This window comes from Calonectris borealis, chromosome 30 (genome assembly GCF_964195595.1).
Source record: "Calonectris borealis chromosome 30, bCalBor7.hap1.2, whole genome shotgun sequence".
Lineage (NCBI taxonomy): Eukaryota > Metazoa > Chordata > Aves > Procellariiformes > Procellariidae > Calonectris > Calonectris borealis.
This window is the reverse complement of record NC_134341.1, coordinates 527,531-543,123: the sequence shown is the minus strand read 5'-3', so window position 1 is coordinate 543,123 and position 15,593 is coordinate 527,531. Positions and strand designations below refer to the sequence as shown.

General features: G+C 73.6%; 3 protein-coding genes across 4 annotated transcripts; all 3 read left to right on the top strand.

Moving 5' to 3' along the window:
• Positions 1–1,084: 1,084 nt before the first annotated feature.
• ZC3H10 (zinc finger CCCH-type containing 10) lies at positions 1,085–3,189 on the top strand. The gene is made up of 2 exons (XM_075133860.1): positions 1,085–1,229; positions 1,796–3,189. The coding sequence occupies exon 2, from the start codon at positions 1,827–1,829 to the stop codon at positions 3,009–3,011; it is 1,185 nt and encodes a 394-aa protein (XP_074989961.1). The 5' UTR covers positions 1,085–1,229; positions 1,796–1,826; the 3' UTR covers positions 3,012–3,189.
• A 443-nt stretch (positions 3,190–3,632) lies between these two features.
• ESYT1 (extended synaptotagmin 1) lies at positions 3,633–11,934 on the top strand. Its single transcript, XM_075133686.1, has 31 exons — positions 3,633–3,905; positions 4,780–4,821; positions 5,099–5,233; positions 5,301–5,374; positions 5,561–5,633; positions 5,758–5,847; positions 5,954–6,009; positions 6,094–6,217; positions 6,318–6,494; positions 6,696–6,778; positions 6,869–6,917; positions 6,983–7,072; positions 7,172–7,264; positions 7,361–7,432; positions 7,544–7,630; positions 7,823–7,972; positions 8,047–8,178; positions 8,627–8,803; positions 8,982–9,064; positions 9,145–9,193; positions 9,317–9,406; positions 9,630–9,725; positions 9,814–9,885; positions 9,959–10,045; positions 10,141–10,287; positions 10,359–10,501; positions 10,679–10,777; positions 10,852–10,983; positions 11,054–11,159; positions 11,244–11,293; positions 11,475–11,934. Exons 1-31 carry the CDS (start codon positions 3,639–3,641, stop codon positions 11,506–11,508), a joined length of 3,159 nt encoding a protein of 1,052 aa, XP_074989787.1. The 5' UTR covers positions 3,633–3,638; the 3' UTR covers positions 11,509–11,934.
• Positions 11,935–12,999: 1,065 nt separating this feature from the next.
• On the top strand, positions 13,000–15,578 carry MYL6 (myosin light chain 6). 2 transcript variants are annotated; one of them, XM_075133688.1, is made up of 7 exons: positions 13,024–13,140; positions 13,459–13,486; positions 14,148–14,291; positions 14,365–14,538; positions 14,765–14,842; positions 14,960–14,998; positions 15,389–15,578. In XM_075133688.1, exons 1-6 carry the CDS (start codon positions 13,138–13,140, stop codon positions 14,986–14,988), a joined length of 456 nt encoding a protein of 151 aa, XP_074989789.1. In that variant the 5' UTR covers positions 13,024–13,137; the 3' UTR covers positions 14,989–14,998; positions 15,389–15,578. The 2 variants fall into 2 exon arrangements, with proteins under 2 accessions (XP_074989788.1, XP_074989789.1); XM_075133687.1 differs by lacking the exon at positions 14,960–14,998 and having other exon boundaries at positions 13,000–13,140.
• The last annotated feature ends 15 nt before the right edge of the window (positions 15,579–15,593 follow it).

The following is a 15,593-nucleotide window of genomic DNA, read 5'->3' as shown; positions in this document are numbered from 1 at the left end:
GGCGGGCGACGAGGGCCTCTCTCGGCCGCCGCTGCCGCCATCTTGTGGGCCGCCGCCGCCGGCCGCCTCCATCCGTCTCCATCCGCTGCCCGCGCCGCCGCCCACCCGCCGGGACTGAGCGCGGCGCCTCCGCACCGCCATGAGGGCCAAGGTGAGCGGCGGGGACGGCCGATGGCGCCTCACCCCCTCTCATCCCCCCCCGGCGGGTCCCCCGCAACGGCCGGGAGGGCGCGCTGTGGCCTGGAGAGCCCCGGGAGGGGGGGGACTCCGGTTGGGGTGTCCCTGGGTGCGGGGGCGCTCGGTTGCACCGGGGCGCGGAGCGCGGCTGGGGGGCGGGCGAGGGGTCGGTGCGCCGGGGGTTCTTCGGGAGGGGGCCGGGGGTGTTGGAGCCGGAGCCGGTGCGTGGGGACGGGTCTGGGTGCCTTGAGGGGGGTCGTGCGGGGGGGGGGGGGGGCCTGCTACGGGCACGGGGGGGCCGCGGCCCCAGTACCGGCACTAACGCAGCCCCTCTCCTCTCTTCTCCCCGGCAGTGGCGCAAGAAGCGCATGCGCAGGTACGTGGGGCTCCCCCGGGGCCGCCGCCCGCCGGTCCTGCCCCGCCGGGGAGCGGGGAACGGGGGGGGGCCCGGTGCCTGAGCGCCGCTCTCTCCCCCAGGCTGAAGCGCAAGAGGAGGAAGATGAGGCAGAGGTCCAAGTAGGCCCCGCCGCGGAGCCGCCGCCGCCGCCGGGGAGACGCCCCGGTGCCCCGCGGGGAGGGGGGCGGCGGGCCCGGTGCCGCGGGGGGGACCCGCTGCGCCGGGCCGGTTCTGTGCTCTGTGGCGGCCGTTGTGCCGCGAATAAAGCTGGTGTTGTTGGGACGCGGTGTTGTTCCTCCGGGAGCGGCGGGGACCGGGGCGGGGGGTTCCTCCGGTAACGGGCCAGGCGGGCGGGGACCGGGGTCACCGGGCGGTGCTGGGGTGGGGCCCCACCCCGCGGAGCCGGTACCGGGGGTCGGTAGCGGGGGTGCCGGCGCGGCGGAGGGCGTCCATGGGGAGCACCGAGGTGGTGGCGCACACACATGACGTCACGATGATGGAAGAGCGCGGCGCACCGTACGCCGGGAGGAAGAGCGCAGCTCCTTCCGGGTCGCCCCGGAAGCACCATAGAGCACTTCCTGCCCGGCGCAGAGCGGCGGCCGGAAGGGGCCGCTCATTGTTGGCGCTGGAGGACCCGCGAGGAGGCCGCGAGCGGGTGAGTGCGGGGCCGGGCGGGACGGGCCGCGCCGGGGACGGGCCGCGCCGCGACCGGGAAAGGCCCCGCTCCGGGGCCCCCGCGGCGGCCGCCCCCGCCCCGCCCCGGGCCGAGCCGAGCCGCGCCGCCGCCAGGCCCCGCCGCCGGGCCTGCCCCGGGCCTGCGGGGCGGTTGCTATGGAGACCCGGCGCGGGGGCCGCGCCCCCTCCGCCCTCCCGGTGCGCCCCGGCGGGGCTGTCACGGGGCGGAGGTCCCTCACACCGGGGCCCGGCGGCGCCCGGGTCCCTCCAGCCGGCCCGGGCCACCCCCGGTGACACCGCCGGCACCGGCAGCCCCGGGGAGCGGCCGTGAGGGGCTGCCCCGGGCCCCCCCCGTGGCTCGGGGGGCCGCGATCGCGCTGGCACCGGGCAGGGTCACCCGGGGCTGCGTGGGGCCACCCGGGCTGTGCTGCCCCCAGGCCGGCTCCCTGGCAGCTCCGGTGCCGGTGCCCTGGGGCGGGTGTTTCCCCCCGGTGCCGAGGGGCCGCTCCCGGTTCCCTCCCTCACCCCCCTCCCTCCCTCCCGCAGTGCCCGGAGCCCCGCGGCGGCGGCGGTGAAGATGCCCGACCGCGACAGCTACAACAACGGCAGCAGCGGTGATGAGGTGGGCGCCAACGCCGACGACATCTGCCGCGATTTCCTGCGCAACGTCTGCAAGCGAGGCAAGCGCTGCCGCTTCCGGCACCCCGACATCAGCGAGGTCACCAACCTGGGCGTGCGCAAGAACGAATTCATCTTCTGCCACGACTTCCAGAACAAGGAGTGCGTCCGTCTCAACTGCCGCTTCATCCACGGCACCAAGGAGGACGAGGACTGCTACAAGAAGACGGGGGAGCTGCCCCCGCGCCTGCGGCAGAAGGTGGCCGCCGGGCTGGGCCTCTCGCCCGCCGACCTGCCCAACAGCAAGGAGGAGGTGCCCATCTGCAGGGACTTCTTGAAGGGCGACTGCCAGCGCGGCGCCAAGTGCAAGTTCCAGCACCTGCAGCGGGACTACGAGTACGAGGCGCGAGGCATGGCCGCCCGCGAGCAGGGCATCGTCCCCGCCGTCCGCCGCTACGACCCCTACGACGCCATCTACGACCCCGACCGCTACGACGACCACGACCCCGTGCTGAAGCGGCGACGGGTGGACGGGCTGCACTTCGAGACCTACGAGTACAGCTTCGCCAGCCCGCGGACGGTGGAGTACCGGCTGCTGGAGGAGGAGAACATCATGCTGCGCAAGCGCGTGGAGGATCTCAAGAAGCAGGTGAACAACCTGCTGGCCACCAACGAGGTCCTGCTGGAGCAGAACGCCCAGTTCCGCAACCAGGCCAAGGTGATGACGCTGAGCTCCACCGCCACCGCCACCGAGCAGACTCTGGCCCCCACCGTGGGCACCGTCACCAACTACAACCACAGCATCGCCCAGACCCACACCACGCTCAGCAGCCAGGCCCTCCAGCCCCGGCCCGTTTCCCAACAGGATTTGGTGGCTCCCGCCGGAGCCCAGGCGGCTCCCCCTGCCAACGCCGCTCCCCCCATGAACCCCGAAATCACCCCGCTTTCGGCCGCCTTGGCCCAGACCATCGCTCAGGGCATGGCCCCCCCGGTCTCCATGGCGCCGGTGGCCGTTTCGGTGGCGCCGGTGGCCGTCTCCATGGCGCAGCCGCTGGGTGGGATCACCATGAGCCACGCCACCACCCCCATGGTGACGTACCCCATCGCCTCCCAGAGCATGAGGATAACGGCCATGCCCCACTGACCCCCCAGCCGCGGGGGGCCGCGCCGCCGGCGAGGGCGGGGGGGACGGCCGGACCGCGACCCCCACGAAACTGAGCCCCTGGGGGAAGCAGGAGGAGGAGGAAGGGCAGACCCTCCCCAGCCGGCGGACGGTGGTGGGGGCTCTCGCCTGGCGGTGCGGACGGGGGGGTTGCGGTAACGTCTCGCGCCCGCCGCGGCGGTTGGGGGGGGCGTCGGTAAACCCCCCCCCTCCCTGGGGGGGGTGGGGCTGCTCCCCGCCGAGCCCTGTGTACGGACATGGCCCCCTCCCTCCCCGCGCCGGGTCGGTGTCCCGGTAAGGGGGGGGGGCGGCACCGGGGCCGCGGCTCCCCCGGGGCCTGTAACGTTTTCAACTATTAAAAAAAAAAAAAACATAAAGCCAACGGCGATCGCTCTCCCGGTTGGGGGGGGGGGGGAGTTTGTGGGCGTTCCCCCCCGCCGGGGCCCTTCGCCCCGGCCCCGCCCACAAGCCTTCTGCGCCACGCCCCCCCTCGCTTCAGTCCAATAGTACAGCAGAGCAGCACCGCGGGGGGGTGGGGGCGTGGCGTGGCCCCGCCCAGTGCGGCGGGGGGGCGTGGCGTGGGAGTCGGGCGGCGGCAGCGGCGGCGGGATGGAGCGGCGGGGCGCGGGGCTGGCGGCGCTGGGAGCGCTGGGCCGGCGGCTGCTCTGGGCTCTGCCCGCTTACGCCGCGGGGTTACTGGGGCTGGGCGCGGGAGCGCTGGTCCTGGCCTTGGCCCTTTACGCCGGCTGGCGGCGGCGGCGGAAGGCCCGGGAGCGCGGGATGCAGTTGGCCGCCCGCCTGCAGCGCGACGAGGAGGCCGCCGTTCGCGCCGCTGCCGCCGGGCTGGGCGCGGCCAGCGGGGAGCTGCCGGCATGGGTAAGCGGGTTGCCCGCACGCCGCGCCGTTATTCCCCGGCGGCGGCGGCACCGGGACCCCCTCGGGCTCGCCCGGGGCCGCCCCTCGCCCGTGTCAGCTGCAGCGGACGGCTCCGGGCCGGGGGCACCCCCGGCTGCCGCACTGCGGCCCCCGCCCGGGATTCCACCCCATCGGCTGCACCGCGGTCCCCGCTTGGGCTTCCCCGGCCGGCCGGGACCCCCGGGATCCCCCCATCACCCGCACCGCGTCCACCCCCGGGCCCCGCTGCAGGGGTCGCGCACGCTTACCCGCCCGTCCCGCTGCACCGAGCCCCGCTTGAGCTTCCCCCCCGGGCGGGACCCCCGGCTGCGCGGCAACCCCCCCGCCGCCTCCCCGCTCCGCTGAGGTCCGTGACCGCCAAGATGCTGCATCGCACGCCCCCGCTGCCCCCCAGTGGGGTCCCCCCTGCTCGACCCCCGCAGTGGGGTGACCGTCCCCAGGGTACCGCCCGGGGCCTTCCGGCAGCGCCGGGGCCGGGCCGTGACTCACCGGGCCCGGGGGGGCTGCTTCCTGCCCGGCCGCGGGCTGGGGCGGGCGCGGGGGGGCCGAGAACCCCCTCCCCGTGGTGCCGGAGGGGCCGGGACCCCCCTTCTCGGGACCCCCACCACCGGGACCCCCGGGAACGGCCACGACGGGGCCGGACTCAGCAGCGGGGCCGGAGCTGCCGCCAGATGTTGATCACAGCTGCGGGGGGGTGACACCCGGCCCCGGCTGCAACTGTCCCACCCCGCGGGGGTCCCACCGGCCCGGTTGGGGAAACTGAGGCACGGGGCTGGGTGAGGCTCCCTCCCCGACCCCCCCGGCCTCGCGACACCCCCGGCCTGTCTGCCCGCAGGTGAGCTTCCCGGATGTGGAGAGGGCAGAATGGCTGAACAAGGTGAGGTGTCCGTTGGTCCCTCCATCCCTGCATCCATTCCTCCATCCCTGCATCCATCCATCCCTGCATCCATCCCTGCATCCATCCATCCCTGCATCCATCCCTGCATCCATCCATCTCTCCATCCTTCCCTGCGTCCCTCCATCCCTCTCTCCCTCCATCCCTCTATCCATCCCTCCCTCCATCCCTCCATCCCTCCCCCCACCTCTGCCGCCCTCCCTCCGTCCCTCCATGCCCCTGTGTCCGTCCCTCCGTCCATCCCTCCCGCTGCCGGCAGGTCCTGGCCCAGGCCTGGCCCTTCTTCGGGCAGTACATGGAGAAGCTGCTGGTGGAGAACATCGCCCCGTCCATCCGGGCCTCCAACAGCCACCTCCAGACCTTCACCTTCACCAAGGTGGACATGGGCGAGAAGGTAGGGCCCCCCCATCGCCCCCCGTGGCCCCCCCATGGCCCCCCTGCTCACCGCTGCCCCCCCACAGCCTCTCCGGGTCCTGGGGGTCAGGGCTCACCCCGGCACCCACAAGAAGCAGATCCTGCTGGACCTCAACATCAGGTGAGCGGCTGGAGCCACCCACCCGTGTGGCGAAGGCGCCGGGTCTCAGCCCCCTGCGCCCCCCCTGCCCCCCTGCGCTGGGGTCTCCCTCTGCACAGCGGCTGCTGGAGCTCCCCCTCGCTGGGGGGGGAGCTGGGGGGGTGTCGTGGCAAAGACCCCCCCGGTCCCTACATCCCGTCTCCGCAGCTACGTGGGTGACGTCCAGATCGACGTGGAGGTGAAGAAGTTCTTCTGCAAGGCGGGGGTGAAGGGCATGCAGGTGAGGGGGGGCTCCGCCCCAGCTGGGAGGTTTGGGGGGGGGCAGCGGGGCTAGGGCCATGGGGAGCTGGCGGGGTGGGGGCCGTGGCCATGGCGGGGGTCACATCTCAGCGCCGCCCCCCCAGCTCCACGGGATGCTGCGGATCATCCTGGAGCCCCTCCTCGGGGACGTGCCCATCGTGGGGGCCCTCACCATGTTCTTCATCCGGCGCCCGGTGAGTGACCCCCCCACCCCCCAAAAGGGACCGGCAGCCCCGGCCCCCCCCAGGCAGGATGAGGCTGGGGTCCGGCCCCCCCCGCCTGACCCCGTTCCCCCCCCAGACCTTGGACATCAACTGGACGGGGATGACCAACCTGCTGGACATCCCGGGGCTCAGGTGAGCCCCAGCCCGGCTGCGGGGTCTTCCCAGACCCCCGGGACCGTGCCGTCCATGGCCCCCCCGTGACCGTGCCCCCCCCAGCTCCATGTCGGACACGATGATCATGGACGCCATCTCCTCCTACCTCGTCCTGCCCAACCGCCTCCTGGTCCCGCTGGTGCCCAACCTGCACGAGGCCGCCCAGCTCCGCTGCCCCCTGCCCCGGGTAAGGGCTGGCTGGGGGTCCCGGGGGGGGGTCCCAGGGGACACCCTGCTCCGGGGCCCGGGAGCTGCCCCCGACCCCCCCGGCTGACCCCCGTCCGCAGGGCGTGGTGCGGGTGCACCTCCGGGCCGCCCGGGACCTGCGGTCGAAGGACCGGTTCATGGGGGGGCTGGTGGAGGGCAAGTCGGACCCCTACGCCGTCCTGCGCGTCGGCACCCAGGTCGTCACCAGCCGCGTCATCGATGACAACCTCAACCCCATCTGGGACGAGGTCTACGAGGTGAGACCCCCCGGGGATCCCCCCGAGACCAGCAGGGGTTGGGGGGGGGGGCACAGGGACCCTCCAAGCATCCCCAGCCGGGCCGTGGGGGCAGGAGCACCCCAACCCAGACGGGCTGGACACGGGGACCCCTGGGACATCCCCAGCCTGGCCGTGCTGGGTGGGGGGCCCCCCTGCCCCCCCGCTGACCCTGTCCCCCAGTTCATCGTGCACGAGGTGCCGGGGCAGGAGATGGAGGTGGAGCTGTTCGACAAGGACCCCGACCAGGACGACCTCCTGGGCAGGTGCGGGGGGGCCGGACCCCCAGGCTGGCGGCTGAGGGGGGGGCTGCAGCCCCCCGGCCCCGCAGCTCACGGCCTCTCCTACCCCCCCAGGATGAAGCTGGATTTCGGGGAGGTGCTGAAGGCCCGGGTGCTGGAGGAGGTGGGTGCCGGGGCGGGGGGTGCTGGGGCGCCGGGGGGGCCGTGCTGACCCCTCTGCCCCCGCAGTGGTTCCCGCTGCAGGAGGGGGGCCAGGGGCGGCTCCATCTGCGCCTGGAGTGGCTCTCGCTCATGTCCGACACCTCCAAGCTGGACCAGGTCAGCCCAGAGATGAGTTTGCTGGGGCTCAGCCCAGCTGGGGGGGTTATGGGGGGGGGCGTCTGCCCCGGCCGACCCCCCCCCGGGTGCATCCCCCAGGTTTTGGAGAGGAACCGGACGATCGTGGCCAAACCCGATCCCCCATCAGCCGCCATCCTGGTCGTGTATCTGGACCGGGCTGAGGAGCTGCCCGTGAGTGGGGGGCCGGGGGGGCCGGGGCTGCCAGTTCCCTGCTCTGTGGGGTCAGAGATGTGTGGGACCCCCCCTGACCCCCCCATTTCCGTGCAGATGAAGAAGCCGGGCAAGGAGCCCAACCCCATGGTGCAGGTCTCGGTGCAGGATGTCACACGGGAGAGCAAGGTGGGCTGGGGGGCCCGGGGGGGCCCGGCCGTGCCGGTGCGGCCCCGCAGAGGCGGGGTTGGGGGGCAGGGGCCCGGCCGGCCGGTGGGGGTCTAACCCTGCTCCCCCCAGGTGGTCTATAACACGTCCGCTCCCGTCTGGGAAGATGCTTTCCGCTTCTTCCTGCACGACCCCATGAACCAGGACGTGGACATCCAGGCGAGACCCCAGACCCCGGCCCCGCGTCCCCCCACATCCCTCGAGATCCCCCCAGATCCCCAGCCCCATTTCCCCCCATATGCCCCCAAATCCTTCAAACCCCAGTTCTCCCCCGTTTCTCCCCCGTTTTCCCCCCCAAATCCCCGAGTGCCCTGGATCCCCCGGATCCCCGTGACCCCCCGTCCCCCCCAGGTGAAGGACGACCCCCGCCAGAGCAGCCTGGGCTCCCTCTCGCTGCCCCTCGCCCGCCTGCTCGACGCCCCGGAGCTGACGCTGGACCAGCCCTTCCAGCTCCAGCGCTCGGGGCCCGGCAGCCGCCTCTACATGAAGCTGGTCCTGCGGGTGAGGGGGGCTCGGGGGCGCCGGAGGGGGGGGGCCGGCCCCTGCCACCCCCCCACTGACCCCCGGCCCCGCAGGTGCTCTTCTTCGACGCCCCCGAGAACGATGGCCCCACCCCAACCCCCCCGGGGCAGCCGGACCCCCTGGCCAGCACCGGCGGCACCCACCGGCCCACCCACGCCAGCCCTGACCCCCAGTTCGGCACCGAGGTTGGGGGGGGATGGGGGGGCTTGGGGGGCATCACCGGGGAGGCTGGAGGGCTCGGGGGGTGGGGGACAGGATGGGGCTCAGGTGCAGAGGAAAACGGTGCAGGGAGCTGGGGGGGCTGGGAGTGGGATGGGGCTGGGAGTCCTGGGGGGCAGGATGGGGCTCAGAGACTGGGGGGGGTCCTGGGGGGCAGGATGGGGCTCAGAGACCGGGGGGGGGTCCTGGGGGGCAGGATGGGGCTCAGAGACCGGGGGGGGGTCCTGGGGGGCAGGATGGGGCTCGGGAACCTGGAGAGCAGGATGGGGGGTCCTGGGGGGGCAGGAGAGAGCTCAGGGGCTGGGGGGTCCTGGGGGCTGATGAGGGGGGGGCTGTCAGGGTCGGGGGGAGCGTGGGGCTGGACGCGCCCGCCAGCCCCCCGTGCCAGTGCCCGGCGCGTCCCTGTGCCCCCAGCACGTGCTGCGGATCCAGCTCCTGGAGGCCGAGAACCTGATCGCCAAGGACAACTTCTTCAAGGGGGTGGTGCGGGGCCGCTCCGACCCCTACGCCAAGGTGCGGGTGGCCGGGAGGGTCTTCCGCAGCCGCGTGGTCAAGGAGGACCTCAACCCCCGCTGGAACGAGGTCTACGAGGTACCGGGGGGTCCCCGCACCCTGTCAGCCCCCACCCCAGGCATCCTCCCCGTGGGCAGGGATGTGCTGCGTCGGGGGGTCCCGTTCCCCCCCCAGGAGGGGAAACTGAGGCAGGGCGGGTGGGAGGGGACCCAGGAGTCTGGGGGTGCCCCCACCAGTGACGCCTCTCCCTGCCCAGGTGATCGTGGACAACGTCCCGGGGCAGGACGTGGAGTTCGACCTCTTCGACAAGGACATCGACAAGGACGACTTCCTGGGCCGGTGGGTGCTGGGGGGCGGCGGGGGGCCGGGGGGTGGCCGTGGGGTGGCCCCCCCCAGCCCTCACCAACTGCCCCCCCCAGGTGCAAGGTGCCGCTGAGGCGGGTGCTGAGCAGCCGCATCGTGGACGAGGTAGGAGGGGGCCAAGGGGGGGGCTGCACCGGGGGGGGGCTGCACCGGGGGGGCTGCACCGGGGGGGGGCTGCACCGGGGGGGCTGCACCGGGGGGTCTCACCCGCCCTCCCTGTCCCGCCAGTGGCTGCCCCTGGAGGAGGTGAAGTCGGGGCGGCTGCACGTGCGGCTGGAGAGCCTGGCCCCCAGCCCCAGCGCCGCCCTCCTCGAGCAGGTAACGGCCCCCGGCTCGCGCGGGTGCGGGGGGCACAGCTGGCCCCGTCCCCGTCCCCGTGCGTCCCCGTCCCCGTGCGTCCCCGTCCATCCCCGTCCCCATCCCTGTCCAGACCCATTCCTGTCCCCATGCCCACGCATCCCCGTCCCCATCCCTGTCCCCACGCGTCCCCGTGCGCCCCCACGCCGCGGCGGGGCCCCCAGCCCACCCCCTGCCCCCCCAGGTCCTGCACACCAACAGCCTCCTGCAGCCCGCCCGGGGCGAGGAGCTCTCGGCCGCTCTCCTCTCCGTCTTCGTGGACCGAGCCGCCGACCTCCCGGTGAGTGGCTGCCCCGCGCCGGGGGGCCCCTTGGCCCTGCCCCGGGCACCCCCCACGTCCCCACCGTCCCCATCCTGCTGTCCCCCAGCTCCGGAAAGGCTCCAAGCCACCCGCCGCCTTCGCCAGCCTGGCCGTGCGCGACGTCTCCGTCAAGACCAAGGTAAGACGCGGTGGGGGCTGGGGGGACTGGGGGGGGTTGAGGGGGGGTCTCTCACCCGCTCTCCTGCCCCCAGACCTGTGCCCCGACCGCCGAGCCCGTGTGGGACGAAGGCTTCTCCTTCCTCATCAAGCGGCCCCACGTGGAGTCGCTGGAGCTGCAGGTCTCTGCCCCGTCCCCGGGCCCCGTCCCCACGGCGGGGGCCCCGTCCCCACGTGGGGGCCCCGTCCCGGGGTGCTGAGCCGCCTGTGCCCGCAGGTGAAGGAGGAGGGGGGGCAGCCCCTGGGCGCCCTCAGCCTGCCCCTGCCCCAGCTCCTGGCCTCCGAGGGGCTGGCGCTGGACGGCTGGTTCCCGCTGGCCGGGGGGGGCCCCGGCAGCCAGGTCCTGCTGCGGGCGCAGCTGGGGGTGAGTGTCGGGGTGGGGGGGTGGGGGGGGGGGCAGGCTGGGCTCCTCCTCACCCCCCGCTCGCCCCCCAGGTCCTGGTGTCACAGCAGGCGGAGGTGGGGGCCAGCAGCGTGTCCCTGGCCGGGGGGGACGCTGCCCCCCAGCCCGCGGAGGCGCCGGGGGAGGAGGAGTGCGGGGCGGGGGGGCTGCGCCAGCGCCTGCCCCCGGCTGACAGGTAGGGCTGGGGGGCCTGAGCCCCCCCAGGAGCGTCCAGCCCCCCTCCCCGTGTCTGCTCCGGTTGCAAACCCCCAGCCAGGGTGGGGGGTCTGGGCGTGAGCCCCCCCGGGGAGCCCAGGGCTGGGCCCCCCCCGTGCCGGGGGTCCGGGGGGGTGCTGACCCTCTGCCCCCGCAGCCGCCCGGAGCCGGCAGAGGGTCCCCTGGGCCGGCTGCAGCTCACGCTCTGGTACCACGGGGACGAGCGCAAGCTGGTGGCCATCGTCCACGCCTGCAGGTGAGGCCCCCGGTGGGGGGTCGGGCGGGGGGCTCGGGGCTGGGACCCCCGCCCTGAGCCGTGTCCCCCCCCAGGAAGCTGAGGCCGGTGTCGAAGGAGCTGCCCGACCCCTACGTGTCCCTGGTGCTGCTGCCCGACCGCAGCCGCGGCACCAAGAGGAAGACCAGCGTCCAGAAGAAGACCCTCAACCCCGACTTCAACGAGAGGTGGGGGGAAAACGGGGGAGCGCCTGCCCAGTGCCGCCCAGTACGGCCCAGTATAGCCCAGTTTCCCCAGGTTCGAGTGGGACATGTCCCTTGAGGAAGCCTCACGACGCAAGCTGGAAGCTCACGTCAAATCCACCCTGTCCTTCATGTCGCGGGAAAAGGAGGCGCTGGGGAAGGTAGGGGGGGCCCGGGGGGGGCCGAGGGTGTCCAGGAGGTCTGGGGGGCCCGGGGAGCCCCTCTGAGCCTTTGCTCTCCCCCAGCTCCATCTGGACCTGGCGCAGGTGGATCTGTCCGAGGGGGGAACCCACTGGTGAGTGGGGCCGGGCTGGGGGGGTCTGGGGGGGGTCTGGGGGGCACTGTCCCGGGGGGTGGCAGGTCTTGGGGCAGGGGGCCCTGTCCCGGGGGGGTGTCTCTGGGGGGCACCCAGTGGGTCTCTCAGGGGTGAGGACCTATGCCCCCCCCCACGCCCCCCCACCTCTCTCCCCCCACAGGTACGAGCTGCGGGACGAGCGGAGCAGCCCCTAGAGCTGGGCCCCCCTCCAGGCCCCCCCAGTCCCCGCCATGCCTGGGGCAGCGGGAGGGGCGAGGGGGGGCCGGGCCCCCCGCCTGCTCCTGCTGCCCCCCCTCGCCCCCCGCCTCGCCACTGACCAAAGACGCAGCGGGCGGGGGCCAGGCTGGGCCCCCCCCGCACCCCCAGACTGTTAAGTACCTCGTGCCTTTTGCCCACCCAGGAGCCTCCCGGCGCGGGGGGGCCCGGCCTGGGGTTGTGCCCCCGGCCCCCCCCGGGAGACGCTTTTGTTAGAGCCGCTGCCGCCAACGCCACTGCCGTGCCACTGCCGGGATGCCACCGCCGTGCCACCGCCGGGACGCCACCGCCGCAGACCCCCTCGCTGCCTTCCCGGGGCTGCGTCCCCGGCCCCCCCCCGCACTAATAAAGGAGGGAGGAGACGGCGGCGGCTTCCTGTGGCCCTGGGGGTCCCGGGGGAGCCGTGGGGTCTGTGGGGTCCCCCGTGGGTGTCCCTCGTGGTGTCCCTACCGGGGTGTCCCCTGTGGGGGACAGTCAGTGGGATGCGTCCCCCCCTTGAGGTGTCCCCATCATGGTGTCCCTGGTGGGATGCCACCCACAGCGTGTCCCCATCGTGGTGTCCCCATCATGGTGTCCCTGGTGGGATGCCACCCACAGGGTGTCCCCATCGTGGTGTCCCCATCGTGGTGTCCCTGGTGGGATGCCACCCACAGCGTGTCCCCATCGTGGTGTCCCCATCGTGGTGTCCCTGGTGGGATGCCACCCACAGGGTGTCCCCATCGTGGTGTCCCCATCGTGGTGTCCCTGGTGGGATGCCACCCACAGGGTGTCCCCATCGTGGTGTCCCCATCGTGGTGTCCCCATCATGGTGTCCCTGGTGGGATGCCACCCACAGCGTGTCCCCATCGTGGTATCCCTGGTGGGATGCCACCCACAGGGTGTCCCCATCGTGGTGTCCCCATCGTGGTGTCCCTGGTGGGATGCCACCCACAGGGTGTCCCCATCGTGGTGTCCCCACCATGGTGTCCCTGGTGGGATGCCACCCACAGCGTGTCCCCATCGTGGTGTCCCTGGTGGGATGCCACCCACAGGGTGTCCCCATCGTGGTGTCCCCATCATGCTGCTGTTCATGGGGTGTGGTCCTTGGGGTGTCCACCCGTGGGACATCCCCTGTCGTGGTGTCCCCCATGGGGTGCTGTCACGGGATGCTCCCCACTGAGGTGTCCCCGTGGGGCCTGTTGGGGTGTCCCCCATTGGGGTACCGGAACGGGGGTGTCTGCCGGTGGGGTGCCCTCCATGGGGTGTGGCCGTTGGGGTGTGCCCCAGGGGATGCCGTCGCTGGGGTCCCTGTGATGATGTCACTCGTGGGGGTGTCCCCCATCGCGGTGCCCCCCGGGGTGCGACCCCCCCCCCCGGCCCCGCTCCGTGCCCATCTATAGACAAAAAATCCCCCCCGGCAGAAGGGGCGTGGCCTCATTTCTCCCCGCCCCCTCATGCATAACGCATCGCCTAATTAACGCGCCGTGACGCAGCCGGCGCGCGGCCAATGGGCGGGCGGTGACGCCGGTCGGTAGAAAGCGCCCGCCCGCGGCCCAGAGCGCGGAGCAGGGACGGGAGCGGCCGCCGCCATGGTGGGGCACCGGCACCGGCACCGGGCACCGGCATCGGGCAGCGGCATCGGGACCGGCACCGGCTGCCGCGGGCGGGGATGCGCGGGCGGGGGGACACGGGGGGACCGGGGCGGGGGTCGCGCCGGGGGGCGGCTGGGGCCGGCGAGCGGGGCGGGGGCTCGGCGGGGCGGGGGGCGCAGGGGACCCCGGCGGGCACCGGGCAGGGTGGCTCGGCGGGCGGGGGGGGCTCGGCGGGCACCGGGCGCGGCCGGTGGCGCCATCCCCGGGGGCGCGGCCGGGCGGTGCCGGTGCCCGCTGACCCCCGCGCTCTCCCCGCAGTGCGACTTCTCGGAGGAGCAGACTGCGGGTGAGTGACCGGCACCGGGCACCGGGCACGGCCCCCCCCACCCCCGGTACCGGGCACGGCCCACCGGGACCGGCCCCGCCGCCCCCAGCACTTCCTACGCGGCCGCGGGCGGGGCCTTTCCCGGGGCAAAGTCTCGCCCGGGCGGGGCCGTTCGTGCCAGCGGGGCGGGGGGTGCGGGCCCGGGCCCGGGGGGTTCGGGCCCGGGGGGTGCGGAGCCGGGCCCGGGGGGGGGGCGCGGGGCGGGAGGGGCGCGGGCTCCTCTTGCGCCATTTGCCCTTATATGGGCATAGCGCGGGGCCGGGCCGCGCATTCCTGCGGGGGGGGCGCCCGGTCCCCGGGTTCCCTCCGGGGGGGCGGGAGCGGCCCGGACGCCTGGGTCCGCTTCGGGGGGGGGGCAGCATCCCGGCCGCGATCTCCATCCCGGCCGGCGTCGGGTTCCACCGGGAAACCGGATCCCCCCGGGAACGAAACCCCACCCAGGGCCGGGGGGGGGGGAACAGGATCCCGGGGGGCAGGTAATGGGGTCCCCAAGGTGTGGGGTCCCAGGGGTGCAGGCTGTGGGGTCCCATCAGTGTGGGTGGGGTCTGTGGATGCCGCGTCCCTCGGGGTGGGAGGTCTGGTGAGGGGGTCCCGGAGGCGCTGATGCGGGGGGGTCCGGCAGAGTTCAAGGAGGCGTTCCAGCTCTTCGACCGCACGGGGGACGGGAAGATCCTGTACAGCCAGTGCGGGGACGTGATGCGGGCGCTGGGCCAGAACCCCACCAACGCCGAGGTCATGAAGGTGCTGGGCAACCCCAAGAGCGATGGTGAGTGGGGGACACCCCCCCCCCAGACTGCCCAGGACCCCCCCGGCCCCCGCCCACGGCCTCTCTCCCGCAGAGATGAACCTGAAGACGCTGAACTTCGAGCAGTTCCTGCCCATGATGCAGACCATCGCCAAGAACAAGGACCAGGGCTGCTTCGAGGACTACGTGGAGGGGCTGCGGGTCTTCGACAAGGAGGGCAACGGCACCGTCATGGGGGCCGAGATCCGCCATGTCCTCGTCACCCTGGGTGAGCGTCACCCCCCTCCAGGTCCCCGCATCCCTGCAAGACCTCAGGGACCCCTTGGCCATCCCTGAGAACCCCCAAAGCCCAGCCAGCCCCGGGGACCCCATGAGCTCCCGGCCAGTCCTGGGACTCTCACGAGCCCCCAGCCCTCTCCATGGACCCTGCAAGCCCTGGGGACCCCCAGTGTGTCCCCCCCCATCACCCCGGGGTGACGCAGGCTGTCCCACAGGCGAGAAGATGACGGAGGAGGAGGTGGAGCAGCTGGTGGCCGGGCACGAGGACAGCAACGGCTGCATCAACTACGAAGGTGAGGGCCGGGGGTCCCGGGGGGGTGCTGGGGGTCCCGGGGGGGCTGGGGGTCCCAAGGGGCTCAGCCGTGGCCCCGCTCCCTCCCTGACCATCATGTCTCCTTCCTTCCTCCCAGCGTTTGTGAGACACATCTTGTCAGGGTGACGCCGCAGGGGTACGCCTCCCCCCGCTCCCCTCAGTTACTTACAGTTTTTTTTTCCTTCCTTTTTTTTCCGGTGGTGTCTTTTTTTTTTTAAAAAAGCAAAAAAAAAAGGCCGCCTGGTTTGCGCTCTCGCCCTTGGTGCAGCCCCCCCCTTCCTCCCCCCCGCATGCCCCTCTGCATGGAGCCCCCCTGCGCGCCGGGGCCGGGACGTGGGTGCTGGCGTGGGGGGGCCGTGGAGCCCCCCGGCAGCGAGGGCAGCGGCGTCGGGCCGGGGCTGCAGCGACGCCGGTTCCTCCCTGCGCTCTTCAGCCGTTTGACTTTGGTTTTCCTGCCTCTCTCCGGGACGAGGGCTGGGGGGGCCGGCAGACCCCCCCTCACCCCGCTCTCCCCTTCTCTCCACAGAGCTGGTCCGGATGGTGCTGAGCGGCTGAAGACCCCCCCCCCGTGTTGTCCTGTCCCCCCACATCACTCTGGGTTTTGTGCCTTTTCCCTCATTTTCCTGCCACCGCCACCAAGCCGCCCCCCCGGCCCCCCCCGGCCCCACCGGCTAAGTTATTGCTCCACGGCATCAAATAAAGTGTCAGAAACGTGACGCTGGGTCCGTGAA

Excerpts from the sequence above, each read along its gene's own strand:
- ZC3H10 (XM_075133860.1), top strand. The coding sequence starts at position 1,827 with ATGCCCGACCGCGACAGCTACAACAACGGCAGCAGCGGTGATGAGGTG.
- ESYT1 (XM_075133686.1), top strand. The coding sequence starts at position 3,639 with ATGGAGCGGCGGGGCGCGGGGCTGGCGGCGCTGGGAGCGCTGGGCCGG. Across the intron at positions 7,073-7,171 it reads ACACCTCCAAGCTGGACCAG|GTTTTGGAGAGGAACCGGAC; the intron begins GTCAGCCCAGAG and ends TGCATCCCCCAG. Across the intron at positions 8,804-8,981 it reads GCTGGAACGAGGTCTACGAG|GTGATCGTGGACAACGTCCC; the intron begins GTACCGGGGGGT and ends CTCCCTGCCCAG.
- MYL6 (XM_075133687.1), top strand. Across the intron at positions 14,539-14,764 it reads CCATGTCCTCGTCACCCTGG|GCGAGAAGATGACGGAGGAG; the intron begins GTGAGCGTCACC and ends GCTGTCCCACAG. Across the intron at positions 14,843-15,388 it reads CGGCTGCATCAACTACGAAG|AGCTGGTCCGGATGGTGCTG; the intron begins GTGAGGGCCGGG and ends TTCTCTCCACAG.